At 44.0% G+C, this 15,000-nt stretch overlaps 2 protein-coding genes across 51 annotated transcripts in view; one reads left to right on the top strand and one right to left on the bottom strand.

The window, feature by feature from the left end:
- LOC126988533 (RRP12-like protein) overlaps positions 1-8,716 on the top strand; it is a 23,762-nt gene extending 15,046 nt beyond the window's left edge. The window contains exons 8-17 of the mRNA XM_050846786.1: positions 1-206; positions 1,190-1,461; positions 2,854-2,947; positions 3,303-5,097; positions 5,447-5,603; positions 5,931-6,066; positions 6,463-6,652; positions 7,039-7,184; positions 7,454-7,590; positions 8,076-8,716. The exon at positions 1-206 is cut by the window's left edge and continues 124 nt beyond it. Coding sequence (XP_050702743.1) covers positions 1-206; positions 1,190-1,461; positions 2,854-2,947; positions 3,303-5,097; positions 5,447-5,603; positions 5,931-6,066; positions 6,463-6,652; positions 7,039-7,184; positions 7,454-7,590; positions 8,076-8,172 — 3,230 coding nt within the window. The 3' untranslated portion in view covers positions 8,173-8,716. The remainder of the gene's footprint in view (positions 207-1,189; positions 1,462-2,853; positions 2,948-3,302; positions 5,098-5,446; positions 5,604-5,930; positions 6,067-6,462; positions 6,653-7,038; positions 7,185-7,453; positions 7,591-8,075) is intronic.
- The window catches only part of LOC126988532 (melanoma-associated antigen C1-like), a 48,240-nt gene that overhangs the window by 9,585 nt on the left and 23,655 nt on the right, over positions 1-15,000 (bottom strand). The window lies entirely within an intron of this gene.

Here is a 15,000-nt window from a genome sequence, read left to right as displayed (position 1 = left end):
AAGAGGAAGATAGCCCCAAACCAGGTGCGTCCATGACCACATCAGCCGCCGCAGCCGCCCCCAGGCACCCAGCGGCGGGGGCGGCTGCGGAGTTCTGCCTAGTGAACCTCCGGGCCGCCACAGAGCTGGGGAACACCAAGACCGCCCTGCATACCTTGGTCCTACTGAGACAGGTCATTGCCTCCCTGCCCCGGAAACAGCTTAAGGTGAGTGGGGGGGAGGGGAGGGGAGGGGAGATACAGGGGAGAGGGGATGGGAGGGAGAGGGGAGAGGAGAGAGGGAAGGTGAGGGACAGGAGAGAGGGAAGGGGAGGGAGAGGAGAGAGGGAAGGTGATGGACAGGGGAGAGGGGATGGGAGGGACAGGGGAAAGGGGAGGGGATGGGAGGGACAGGGGAGGGGAGAGGAGGGGTATTTGTATGGGGGAGGGGGGTGAGGGAGGTTAGGTTAGGTTAGGTTGTGAGGGGAGGTTAGGTTAGGTTAGGTATTAGTGAGGGGTGGTTAGGTTAGGTATTGGTGAGGGAAGGAGAGGTTAGGTTAGGTTGTGAGGGGAGGTTAGGTTAGGTTAGATTAGGTATTAGTGAGGGGAGGATAGGTTAGGTTAGGTTAGGTATTAGTGAGGGGTGGTTAGGTTAGGTATTGGTGAGGGAAGGTTAGGTTAGGTTAGATTAGGTATTAGTGAGGGGAGGATAGGTTAGGTTAGGTTAGGTATTAGTGAGGGGAGGATAGGTTAGGTTAGGTTAGGTATTAGTGAGGGGAGGATAGGTTAGGTTAGATTAGGTATTAGTGAGGGGAGGGGTGGTTAGGTTAGGTTAGGTATTAGTGAGGGGAGGTTAGGTTAGGTTAGGTATTGGTAAGGGAAGGAGAGGTTAGGTTAGGTATTACAGGGAGATATGTTAGGTAAGGCAAGATTAGGGTAGGAGATGGTTAGCTTAGGTTAGGGGGAGGTTACGGGGAGGGACGGGTCAACAAACACTGCATAGACAATGGATTTAATATAGATACACAATGCATGATAGATAATAGAGAGGTATATTTAAATTTCAGACCAACAGACATATCCCACCCACTTCTAACACCCCCTTCCTGCACCCCAATCTCCTCCGGCCTCACCCCTCTCTCCCACTCACCCCCTTTCTCCCTCGCCAACACCCCTCTCTCCCACTGACCCCTTCTTGCACCCCATTCCAGGCCGTGTGTGAGTGCCTTCTCTCCATCATGCAAGTTGGCCGCGCCCTCGTCAACACCTGCGCCCTACAAGCCCTCCACGCCCTCTTCGCAGCCCACCCGCCCCCTGAGGTCCTGCCTGCCCACACCAACGCAGCCCTGGTCGCCGCGCTCACCCAGGGCGCTACGGGTGGGGCTGGGGGGGTCGGAGGGGTGCCGGTCCCAGGGAAGAATGACCCCCAGCCCGCGTGTGCTTGGATTACAGTTGTCACGGTTGCGGTTATGAATATGTGCAGGTGTGTGGGGGAGGAGGAGGTGGAGGAGGAGGAGGAAGAAGAGGAGGAGGAGGAGGAAGGAGGAGGGGGAGGAGGAGAAGGTATGAGAAGGAGGAAGAGGAGGAGGAGGAATGAAAAGTAGGAAGAGGAAGAGGAGGAGGAGGAGGAATGAGAAGGAGGAAGAGGAGGAGTATGAGAAGGAGGAAGAGGAAGAGGAGGAGGAGGAATGAAAAGTAGGAAGAGAAAGAGGAGGAGGAGGAATCAGAAGGAGGAAGAGGAGGAGTATGAGAAGGAGGAAGAGGAGGAGGAGGAATGAAAAGTAGGAAGAGGAAGAGGAGGAGGAGGAATCAGAAGGAGGAAGAGGAGGAGTATGAGAAGGAGGAAGAGGAAGAGGAGGAGGAGGAATGAGAAGTAGGAAGAGAAAGAGGAGGAGGAGGAATCAGAAGGAGGAAGAGGAAGAGGAGGAGGAGGAATCAGAAGGAGGAAGAGGAGGAGTATGAGAAGGAGGAAGAGGAAGAGGAGGAGGAGGAATCAGAAGGAGGAAGAGGAGGAGTATGAGAAGGAGGAAGAGGAAGAGGAGGAATGTGTGTGTGTGTGTGTGTGTGTGTGTGTGTGTGTGTGTGTGTGTGTATGTGTGTGTGTGTGTCCAGAGTTATTAATATATTCTACTCTTAATTTTCCCATAATTAATATTTTTCTATACAATTAATATTTTTTCCCCAATAAATCATTTTCCCCGACAATTCATATTTTCCCCACTAACTCAGTTTCCCAGAGCAACTTTTCTTCCCCGAACAACCCAATTTTTTCCCACAACCAAAAACAACCAAATTCTTTCCCCAGAACAACCAAAAACAACCAATTTTTTCCCAGAACAACCAAAAACAACCATTTTTTTCCCTGGAACAACCATAAGCAACAAAAAATTCCCCTGAACAACCAAAATCTACCAAATTCTTTCCCAGAACAACCATAAAGAACAACAAAAAATTCCCTTGAACAACCAAAATCAACCAAATTCTTTCCCCGAAACAACCAAATTCTTTCCCAGGAACAACCAAAAAAAGCAAATTTCTTCACCCAAACAAACAATTTTTTCCCCAGACCACCAAAATCAACCAAATTCTCTCCCCGAAACAACCAAATTCTTTCCCCGGAACAACCAAAAACAACCAAATTTTTTCACTCAAACAAACAATTTTTTCCCCAGACAACCAAAATCAACCAAATTCTTTCCCCGAAACAACCAAATTCTTTCCCCGGAACAACCAAAAACAACCAAATTTTTTCGCCCAAACAAACAATTTTTTCCCCAGACAACCAAAATCAACCAAATTCTTTCCCCAAACAACCAAAATCAACCAAATTCTTTCCCCAAACAACCAAAATCAACCCAATTTTTCCCCCTGGCAGGCTGGAGGAGGAGGCAGGAATGGGTCAGCTGCTGAGATGGTTTGAAGTGTTGGTCCCTTACTGGCAGAGTGACCATGCCTCCGTCAGAACCAAGGTGGGTGGGGGGGGTTGTGGGTGGGTGTGGGTGTGTGGGGGGTTGTGGGTGGGTGGATGTGGGGGGTTGTGGGTGGGTGGATGTGGGGTTGGGTGCTTCCATCTCTATTATCTGCCTTGTTGTTCCGATGTGACTGTGTGTGTTTCTCTTATGCTATGTTCCTCTCTTTCCTTCTCTCTCTCTCTCTCTCTCTCTCTCTCTCTCTCTCTCTCTCTCTCTCTCTCTCCCAGTCTTTCTTTCTCTGTTTCTCCTCCATTAACTCTCACTTTTTTTTCTCTGGTAACAGTTGACTTTAGAACAGATGTAATAATAATAATAATAATAATAATAATAACAACAATCCCCGCCCCCTAAGGTGCGTGAGTCCCTGGATGTGTTGCTGCGTGAGTGTGTGGTGGCGGCCAGCGAGGGTGTGCGTGGCGGTGCGGCGGAGGGGCTGTGGGCGGTGGTGTGTGAGGGGCTGTCCCTGCAGTACCAGGCGGCCTGGGGGGAGGTGTTCCGGGTGCTGGAGGCCGCCTTCCCCGCCCTGGGTCCTGCCCGGCCGGCCGCCGCCCAGCCCTGCCTGGCCAGCCTGTGCCAGCTGATGGCCAACCCCCGGCTGCCCCAGCGCCCCGCCCTGGAGCGTGCCGTGGGGGCGGCGGTGGCGGCCCTGGGCCCCGAGTCGCTGCTGGCCCTGGTGCCGCCGCGGGCCACCGGGGACGTGGAGCAGGACGAGGGCGGCTGGTGGACGCTGCCGCTGCTGAGGCGCTTCGTGGCGGCCGCCGGGCTGGGGCCATTCCTGGACCACCTGCTGCCCCTGGCCGCCCGCTGCCACGCCCTGCTGGACGGCCTGGACAAGCAGGGCCGCCGAGACTCCCTGCTGGCCGCCACCTACCGCCAGGTGGAGCAGCAGGTGTGGGCGGCCCTGCCCGCCTTCTGCCGGGGGGCGGGGGACGTGGAGGAGGCGCTGGGCCGGGACGGCTTCCCCCGCCTGCTGTGTGACCACCTCAAGCACCGGCCAGACACACGGCCACACGTCATGGAGGCCCTGCGCCTCATGCTGGCCGCCGTGCCCCCCAACCCCCCGCCGGGCCAGCCGCCGCCCCGCCTGGCCCTGTACGCCAAGAACTACCTGCCGGCCCTGTTCAACGTGTACCTCACCGTGCCCGGCGTCGAGGGCGTGGCCCCCGGCCAGCGCCAGGCCGCCCTGGCCACCGTGCGGGCCTTCGCCGCCGTGCTGGAGCCGCCCCGTGCGGCGGAGCTGCTGGCCATGGTGCTGGGCCGCCACACGCAGGCCGTGGAGGCCGGTGCCGGCCCTGACCACACCCTGCGCCGCCGCGCCCTGCTGGACCTGGCCGCCGCGCTGCTGCCCCGCCTGGACGGCCCCGCCCTGGCCACCCTGTACGGCCACGTGCTGCCGCTGCTGGACTACCAGGAGCATGGCCTGCAGAAGGCTGCCTACCGCCTGCTGGAGGCCGTGCTGGCCGGGGAGACGCCCGCCACGGCCGCCCTGGTGGAGGAGCGGCTGGAGGAGCTGGGCGGCCTGCTGCTGGGCGGCCTGGCCAAGGCGGCCCCCAGTGCCCGGGCCCCCAGGCTGCGGTGCCTGCGGCTGCTGCTGCTGCGCCTGGGGCCGGAGGTGGCCAGGGAGCGGCGGGAGGAGGTGCTGCGCCGCGTGGTGGGGGAGGCCGTGGTGTGCTGTGGCCGGGCCATGTCCCAGGCCACGCGCAAGGCCGCCTTCCTGCTGGTGTCTGAGGTGGGGGCCGCCATCCAGCGCTCCGAGGGGTGCACGGCTGAGGACACAGTGGTGCGGGCGCTGGAGCTGCTGCTGGCGGGCCTGGTGGGCTCCCCGGCCCTGGCGGCGGCCACCATGCTGGCCCTGACAGCCCTCACCTACCAGTACCGGGAGCAGCTGACGGCCCAGGTGGTGGCCGTGCTGGTGCAGAACACCTGCGTACAGCTGCTGTGCCCCAGCCGGGAGATTGTGGCCTCCTGCCTCTCCTTCATCAAGGCCCTGCCGGCCCTGCTGACCCCCGCCCGCCTGGCCCCGCACCTGCCGGCCATCGTGCAGGCCATGACCAACATGACCCCGGACTGCCAGCGCAAGTACAGGCTCAAGACACGGGACATCCTGGACAGACTGATGCGACGCTATGGGGCGGACGCCATCGCTGGTACACACACACACACACACACACACACACACACTCACACACACACACACACACACACACACACACCTTATTTTTCTCTCTCTCTTTCTTCTTCCTTTTCTTTCCACTATTGTCTCTCCTTTTCATTCTTCCTCTCTCTCTCTCTCTCTCTCTCTCTCTCTCTCTCTCTCTCTCTCTCTCTCTCTCTCTTTTCACACACACACACACACACACACACACATTCTAATATCATTTCTATTATTGCTATATTATAATTCCTCCATATTTTAATCTCATACCTCTGACATACTACTACTACTACTACTACTACTACTACTACTACTACTACTACTCTCTCCCCCCCCCCCAGCCCTGGTACCCCCCGGAGACACGATCCTTCACAAACGCATTCGCAATCTCCGAAAGTTGGCTAGCCGTAAGGAGAGGGAGAGGGAGGAGCGGAGGAGGACGGAGGGGGAGGAGGAGGAGGAGGAGGACGGACTGGGCTCACGCGCTCTTCCTGCAAGGTAAGAAGAGGAGGAGGAGGAGGAGGAGGAGAGAGTGAGAGATGGAGGAGAAGAGGAGAGAGAGAGAGAAGGAGGAGGAGAAGAGAAGGAGAGAGAAGGAGAGAGAGAGAGAGAGAGAGAGAGAGAGAGAGAGAGAGAGAGAGAGAGAGAGAGAGAGAGAAAGGAAAAAGAGATAGAGAGGAGAAGAAACAGAAGGAATGGAAAATTGAGAGAGAGAGAGAGAGAGACTACTACTACTACTACTACTACTACTACTACTACTACTACTACTACTACTACTACTACTACTACTACTACTACTACTACTACTACAACTATTATTTTCAGCTTGGACGAAATTTTAGCTGAGATCGACTCGGAGGAGGACGAGAAGGAGGAGGAGGAGGAGGAGGAGGGGGGGAAGAGGAGGAAGATGATGAAGAAGAAGAAGAAGAAGGGGAACACTTGGATCAGGGAAGATGACGTAAGGAATAATAATAATAATAATAATAATAATAATAATAATAATAATAATAATAATGTTTTGAGAATTCTATATTAATGTTTTTTCCTTCCTTCTCTCTCTCTCTCTCTCTCTCTCTCTCTCTCTCTCTCCGCTCCTTCCTTCCTTCCTTCCTTCCTTTCTTCCTTCCCCTCGCATCCCTTCCCTTCTATTCCATTCCCCTCCCTTCCTTTCCCATCCCATCCCTTCCTCTCCCTTCTCTTCCCTTCCCTTCCTCTCCCTTCCCTTCCCCTCCCTTCCCTTCCCTTCCATTCCCTTCCCCTCCCTTCCCTTCCTCTCCCTTCTCTTCCCTTCCCTTCCCTTCCTCTCCCTTCCCTTCCCTTCCCTTCCTTTCCCTTCCCTTCCGTCCCCTCCCAGGATGAAATAGTGGACCTCCTTGACGCCTCCGCCGGCCAGGCCATCATGTCGGGCCGGGCGGCTGCGGCGGCGGCCCGGGGCGGCGGCCGGACCAAGGCAAGGGCGGGGCGGGGCTTTGAAATGGACAAGGAAAGTGGGAAGCTGATCATCACAGAAAACGGGAAGAAGGAGAAGGATGGGGGTGTTGATGGTGAGTGTGTGCGTGTGTGTGTGTGTGTGTTTCAAGGTCTGTGTACGGCATTAAAAGAGTACACACACACCCTGTCCTTATGTGTACTTTGATGTGTGTGTGTGTGTGTGTGTGTGTGTGATTGAATGTTTTTTATAATTGTTTTATTTATTTTTATTCTACATTTTTTATTACGATTATAAAATTAACTAACATTTTCTCTAATTAATTCTCTCTCTCTCTCTCTCCCTTCTTCTTCCTTCTCTCTTTTTTTTTCCTCTATACCTCTCTCTCTCTCTCTCTCTCTCTCTCTCTGTCTTTCCCTTCCTCTTCTTCTCTCTCTCTTTTCCTCCATACCTCCCTCCTATCTCTCTCCCTCTCCCTCCCTCCCTCCTTCCGCACCCCAGAGCTGGACTTCACCGAGGATATGGACGACATCTTGGGGTTGAAGGGGGCGGCTGGCGGCAGCGGCAAGGTCAAGAAGAGGAAGAGGAGCGACAGCCTGGGGTCCGCCGATGGAGCCGCCGATGCTGGGGGTGGCGGTGAAGGGAAGGTGGGTGTTGGGGGGAGGGGGGGAGGGATGTGTGTGTGTGTGTGTGTTTTCTCCTCTTAATTATCTCTCTCTCTCTGTGCCTCCTTACCCCCCCCCCCCCCTCATACATTCTCTCCCTTCTTCTCTTCTCCCAAATCTTTTCTCTCCCTCCTTCCTTCTCTCCCTCTGTGCCTCCTCCCCTCTCTCAATTTTTCTCTCCCTTTTTCTCTTCTCCCAAATCTTCCTTCTTCCTCCTCCCTCTCCGTCTCCTAACCCCCTTATCCCCCCAGGGTGCCAAGAGGAAGAAGCGTGCCGACCCTGGGGCTGAGTTTCGTGCCAAGCGTGCCGGAGGGGATGTGAAGAAGCGTGGAACCTCTGTCAACCCCTATGCCTATGTGCGTCTCTCCAAACAGCAGCTCAATAGAAGGTAAGGGAAGGGAGGAGGAGGAGGAGGAGGGGGGAAGGGAAGGGAGTGGTTGGGTTAGGTTAGGTTAGGAAGGGAGGGAGGGAGAGAGAGAAGGGTTAGAGGGAAGGAAGAGAGAGAGAGAGAGAGAGAGAGAGGAGAAAGGTTGGGTTAGGTTAGGTTAGGAAGGGAGAGAGAGAGGGGTTGGAGGGAAGGAAGGGAGAGAGAGAGAGAGAGAGAGAGAGAGAGAGAGAGAGAGAGAGGAGAAAGGTTGGGTTAGGTTAGGTTAGGAAGGGAGAGAGAGGAGGAGGGTTGGAGAGAGAGAGAGAGAGAGAGAGAGAGAGAGAGAGAGAGAGTGAGAGAGAGAGAGAGAGAGAGAGAGAGAGAGAGAGAGAGAGAGAGAGAGAGAGAGAGAGAGAGAGAGAGAAAGGTTAAGTTAGGTTAGGAAGAGAGATAGATAGATAGATAGATAGATAGAAAATAATAATAATGTTTTTTTATATTTACAGGAAGAAGGCAAAATTCGAGGGGCAGTTTGGCAGCCTCGTCAGGGGGGCGAGGAAGGGGGTGGCGGGGGGCAAGAGGAAGGGGGGGAGGAAGAAGTGAGGAGGAGGAGGAGGAAATGAAGAAGAGGAAGAGGAGGAGGAGGTGAAGTGAAGAGGAAGAAGAAGGGGAGGAAGAGGAAGGAAAGTGAAGAAGAGGAGGAGGAGGAAGAAGAGGGAAGAGGAGGAGGAAGAGAAGTGAAGAGGAGGAAGAAGAGGGAAGAGGAAGAGAAGTGAAGAGGAGGAAGAAGAGGAAGAAGAGGAGGAGGAGGAAGAGGAAGAAGAGGAGGAGCAGGAAGAAGAAGAAGAAGAGGAGGAGGAGGAGGAGGATTGATATATATGTGTGTCATTATTATTATTATTCCTCTTCTTCCTCCTCCTCCTCCTCCTCTTCCTCTTCCTTTCTTGTCATAATTTACTCCATGTCTTATACCTCATTGTCTTCCTCCTCCTCCTGCTCCTTGTCCTTCTTCTCGATGCTAATAGAGGAAGGGGTCACTTGTATAAACCTAAATAAACACAATAATAAGAATAATAATGTCAGGGTGAATTTAATATTAAGTCTTTATTGTTACAAGAAGAAGAAATATATATAATTGTTAAGATTATTTTTTGTTTACTTTATATACGAGAGAGGGAGGAAGGAGGAGGGGAAGAGAAATATAAGAAGGAAAAAGAAGAAAAATAAAGAAAATAATATATGGCAACCCGAGGAAGATAATTCGTATGTGAGATAAATTATATGGTAAGTGATTTATGGTTCTTTCAGCCTTTATTTATATTTATTTACGTATTATTTACCATTTATTTTGTTTATTTATGTTCGAATTCATGTATTTACTATATTAGCCTACTGTACGATATCTGACCCTTGTCTACATGGCTGAAGTAGAAGGTGAGTGATTTATCGTACTTTATTTTAGTCGATTTCTATTTATTTTTATTTATTTACTTATTTATTTGTTTGTTTATTTATTTATTTATTTATTTATTTATTTATTTATGAATGCGGGTCGAACAGTGTTGCCAACCCCGCGGCATCTCATACATGCTTCTATTTCTCCATATATTTCTTTATTTCTCAGTTTCTTGTCTTGAATTTGTATCAGAATTTCCTCCATTAGATATTTTTGTGTATGATAAACTGCGGCGTGTCAATATTTGCGTGGGATTTTGACATGTTTGATAATTTGTAAGTATAGATATTTTTATATATATATTTCCGGATTTCAGACATTTTGAGCTTCAGTAAGTATCTCCAATGTCTTAAAATATATCAGAACAAATTCCAAATATCAGAAATCACGAACAAAATAAGCCATAGTTTCTTATATTGTTTTTTTTTTTTTTTTTTTTTTGCGTTCGAATTTCGGGCATTTTTTCAAGACTCATTTTGGCATTTTGAGTACTCGTGAATATCTCCAATGTCAGAACAAATTCCAAATGTCAGAAATCACGAAAAAAATAAGCCATAGTTTCTTATTTTGATATTTTTTTTTGCGTTCGAATTTCGGGCATTTTTTCAAGACTCATTTTGGCATTTTGAGTACTCGTGAATATCTCCAATGTCTTAAAATAAATAAAAATAAATTACAAATATCAGAAAATGCAAAAATAGCTATGATTTCCGACTTTTATTAGTATTTGCGAGTTTTGAGTGTTTTCCTGCCATATATTCAGAATTCATACATTTTGAGGACTTGTAAACATCTATAATGTTTTGAAATCAATCAAAATAAATTCCAAATGTACAAAAAAAACACTAAAATTGGCTACAATATCCAATTTTTCCATATATATATTTGCGAATTTTGAGTATTTTTCTTCCATATATTTAGAATTCAGATATTTTAAGGACTTGTAAACATCTATAGTCTCTTAAAATAAAACAAAATAAATTATAGATATCAGAAAACACTAAAAATGGCCACAATATCCAATTTTTCTATATATATTTGCGAATTTTGAGTATTTTTCTGAAATTTATGCGGAATTCATACATTTTGAGTGCTTGTAAACATCTATAGTCTCTTAAAATGAATCAAAATAAATTATATATATCAGAAAACACTAAAAATGGCCACAATATTAATTTTTTCTATATATATTTGCGAATTTCGAGTATTTTTCTGACATTTATCCGGAATTCAGACATTTTGAGTACTTGCAAACATCTATAGTCTCTTAAAATGAATCAAAATAAATTACAGATATCAGAAAACACTAAAAATGGCCACAATATCCAATTTTTCTATATATATTTGCGAATTTCGAGTATTTTCCAGACATTTATCCGGAATTGAGACATTTTGAGGACTTGCAAACATCTATAATCTCTTAAAATGAATCAAAATAAATTATATATATCAGAAAACACTAAAAATGGCCACAATATCCATTTTTTCTATATATATTTGCGAATTTCGAGTATTTTTCTGACATCCGGAATTCAGACATTTCGAGGACTTGTAAACATCTATAGTCTCTTAAAATGAATCAGAATTAATTATATATATCAGAAAACACTAAAAATGGCCACAATATCCAATTTTTCTATATATATTTGCGAATTTCGAGTATTTTTCTGACATATATCTAGAATTCATACATTTTGAGTACTTGTAAGCATCTATAATCTATCAAAACAAATCAAAATAAATTAAAATCCTCAATAAACATTAAAAATATCCACAATTTTTAACTTTGCTTCATTTGACTTCGAATTTCTGGAGTATTTTTTTCAACCACCGCATCTGGCAACAGCGTCAGTAGCTCTCTGAACGCCGCGGGAGGAGGTCATGTGCCGCGTCGCTCCCCGGCTGACCTCACTGAACTGACCTTTGCCCGGACTTCACGTGACCTTGTGTGCGTGTGTGACCTCGTGAGGGTGAGGGGCACGTGACCTTGGGGCGGCGGAGGGAAGTGAGGGAGAGAAGGAAAGGTAGAAAATAAACAATGATTTAGAGGAGAGAAGAGAGAGAGAGAGAGAGAGAGAGAGAGAGAGAGAGAGAGAGAGAGAGAGAGAGAGAAGTGGAGGAAAGGAGAGAGAGGTGGAGGAATAAAGGGAGAGAGAGAGAGAGAGAGAGAGAGAGAGAGAGAGAGAGAGAGAGAGAGAGAGAGAGAGAGAGAGAGAGAATGGAAGAGAAAGTGGAGGAAGAAAAGGAATAAGAGAGAGAGAGAGAGAGAGAGAGAGAGAGAGAGAGAGAGAGAGAGAGAGAGAGAGAGAGATAAGGCACTTGACCTCGTGGGAAAAATTTGATACGAAGGACAAAGGCGAAAACAACAGTGACCAAATAACAACAATAACAACAATTAAACAAGAGCAAAGAACAAGAAAAACAATAACAACAACCATAATAATAATAATAATAATAATAATAATAAAACAAAGGAAGAAAGAAAGATTGAAGAAAATTAAAACAAACATAAGAAGAAAAACGAATAAGTGATTTAAAAGAATAGAAAAAAAATAATAAGGAAGAAATTACGAAAATAAGAATATACAAAAAAGAAATACTCGTTCTGAAAATAGCCCAAAACAAGTGAAAAAAATAGCCTAATCATGTAAAATAGCAAATTGACACTTGAAAAATAGCCGAAAATAGCCCCAAAACAAGTGGAAAAAATAGCCTAATGTAAAATAGCAAATTGACACTTGAAAAATAGCCGAAAATAGCCCAAAACAAGTGAAAAAATAGCCTAATAATGTGAAATAGCAAATTGACACTTGAAAAATAGCTGAAAATAGCCCAAAATAAGTGGAAAAAATAGCCTAATAATGTAAAATAGCAAATTGACACTTGAAAAATAGCCAAATTTAATCAGAAAATAGCCCAGAATAAGTGAAAAATAGCCTCATAATATTGAATACCAAAAGAGTTGAAAAATAGCCAAAATTAACCAGAAAATAGCCCAGAATAAGTGAAAAAAATAGCCTAATGATATGAAATAGCAAACTGACACTTGAAAAATAGCCAGAAAATAGCATAAAAACAAGTGAAAAAATAGCCTAATAATGTGAAATAGCAAACTGACACTTGAAAAATAGCAAAAATTAACCAGAAAATAGCCCAAAACAAGTGAAAAAAAATAGCCTAATGATATAAAATAGCAAACTGAGACTTGAAAAATAGCCAAAAATAGCCAGAAAATAACATAAAAACAAATGAAAATTAGCCTAATAATGTGAAATATAAAAAAACGAGTTGAAAAATAGCCAAATATAACCAGAAAATAGCCCAAAACAAGTGAAAAATAGCCTAATAATGTAAAATAGCAAATTGACACTTGAAAAATAGCCGAAAATAGCCAGAAAATAGCATTAAACAAGTGAAAAATAGCCTAATAATGTTAAATACCAAAAAAAAAATAGAGTTGAAAAATAGCCAAATATAACCAGAAAATACCGTAATTGAGAGAAATAAATAGATATAACTAGCAAAATATGTGACATTAATAACTAGCTCGGCAGAAAATAGTTCACTCCCCCCTTTGAAAGAAGCCTTAAAACTTCCCTTGAAAATAGCCTCAAAACCTCCCTTGAAAATAGCCTCAAAAATTACCTTGAAAATAGCCTTGAAACTTCGAAAATTCCTATGGGATCTAAAAATAGGAAAGCTACACCTGAAATTAGCTAAAAATACCTCGAAAACCAGAACAGGAAAGTTACTAACAGCAAACTTCCCTTGAAAATAGCCTCAAAAATTCCCTTGAAAATAGCCTTAAAACTTCGAAAATTCCTATGGGATTTAAGAATAGGAAAGTTACACCTGAAAATACCTAAAAATACCTCGAAAACAGAACAGAAAAGTTACTAATAGCAAACTTCCCTTGAAAATAGCCTCAAAACCTTCCTTAAAAATAGCCTTAAAACTTCGAAAATTCCTATGGGATTTAAGAATAGGAAAGTTACACCTGAAAATAGCTAAAAATACCTTGAAAACAGAACAGGAAAGTTACTACTAATAGCAAACTTCCCTTGAAAATAGCCTCAAAGCCTTCCTTGAAAATAGCCTTTAAACTTCGAAAATTCCTATGGGGTCTAAAAATAGGAAAGTTACACCTGAAAATACCTAAAAATACCTCGAAAACAGAACAGGAAAGTTACTACTAATAGCAAACTTCCCTTGAAAATAGCCTCAAAAATTCCCTTAAAAATAGCCTTAAAACTTCGAAAATTCCTATGGGATTTAAAAATAGGAAAGTTACACCTGAAAATAGCTAAAAATACCTCGAAAACAGAACAGAAAAGTTTCTAATAGCAAACTTCCCTTGAAAATAGCCTATGCAAGATGACAATGGCAAAGTGATATCTGAAACTATCTAAAAAAAATTACTTCGGAAATTAAACTAGAAAAAAAATATCATAAGTAATTGAAAAAAGAAGAAAACGAGGAAAATATATAGAGAGTAGAAAGGAAGAAAAGAAGAAGAGTTAAAACAGTGAAACGGAGACCAAGAAAAATATAGAAACAGGAAAATTAGATTAGAAAACGGAGACAAAAACAAAATATTTTTAGAAATCAAAATAGAAAACGGAGAGAAAAGGAAAACAATAAAATCAGATTAGAAAACGGAGACAAAAACAAAATATTTATAAAAATCAAAATAGAAAACGGAGAGAAAAGGAAAACAATAAAATCAGATTAGAAAACGGAGACAAAAACAAAATATTTATTGAAATCAAAATAGAAAACGGAGAGAAAAGGAAAACAAGAAAATTAGATTAGAAAACGGAGACAAAAACAAAATATTTTTAGAAATCAAAATAGAAAACGGAGAGAAAAGGAAAACAATAAAATCAGATTAGAAAACGGAGACAAAAACAAGATATTCATAGAAATCAAAATAGAAAACAAAGACAACAAAATGAAAACAACAACATCAAATTAGAAAACAAAGACAACAAAATGAAAACAATAACATCAGATTAGAAAACAAAGACAACAAAATGAAAACAACAACATCAAATTAGAAAACAAAGACAACAAAATGAAGACAACAACATCAGATTAGAAAACAAAGACAACAAAATGAAAACAACAACATCAGATTAGAAAACAAAGACAACAAAATGAAAACAACAACATCAAATTAGAAAACAAAGACAACAAAATGAAAACAACAACATCAGATTAGAAAACAAAAACAACAAAAAGAAAACAACATCAGATTAGAAAACAAAGACAACAAAATGAAAACAACAACATCAAATTAGAAAACAAAGACAACAAAATGAAAACAACAACATCAGATTAGAAAACAAAGACAACAAAATGAAAACAACAACATCAGATTAGAAAACAAAGACAACAAAAAGAAAACAACATCAGATTAGAAAACAAAGACAACAAAATGAAAACAACAACAGATTAGAAAACAAAGACAACAAAATGAAAACAATAACATCAAATTAGAAAACAAAGACAACAAAATGAAAACAACAACATCAGATTAGAAAACAAAGACAACAAAATGAAAACAACAACATCAGATTAGAAAACAAAGACAACAAAATGAAAAAAAACCCACCAGATTAGAAAACAAAGACAACAAAATGAAAACAATAACATCAAATTAGAAAACAAAGACAACAAAAAGAAAACAACATCAGATTAGAAAACAAAGACAACAAAATGAAAACAACAACATCAGATTAGAAAACAAAGACAACAAAATGAAAAAAAACCCACCAGATTAGAAAACAAAGACAACAAAAAGAAAACAACATCAGATTAGAAAACAAAGACAACAAAATGAAAACAACAACATCAAATTAGAAAACAAAGACAACAAAATGAAAACAACAACATCAAATTAGAAAACAAAGACAACAAAATGAAAACAACAACAGATTAGAAAACAAAGACAACAAAATGAAAACAACAACATC

This window comes from Eriocheir sinensis, chromosome 69 (genome assembly GCF_024679095.1).
Source record: "Eriocheir sinensis breed Jianghai 21 chromosome 69, ASM2467909v1, whole genome shotgun sequence".
Classification (NCBI taxonomy): domain Eukaryota; kingdom Metazoa; phylum Arthropoda; class Malacostraca; order Decapoda; family Varunidae; genus Eriocheir; species Eriocheir sinensis.
Note: the sequence above shows the minus strand (reverse complement) of the source record. Positions and strands in the feature narration are given on the sequence as shown.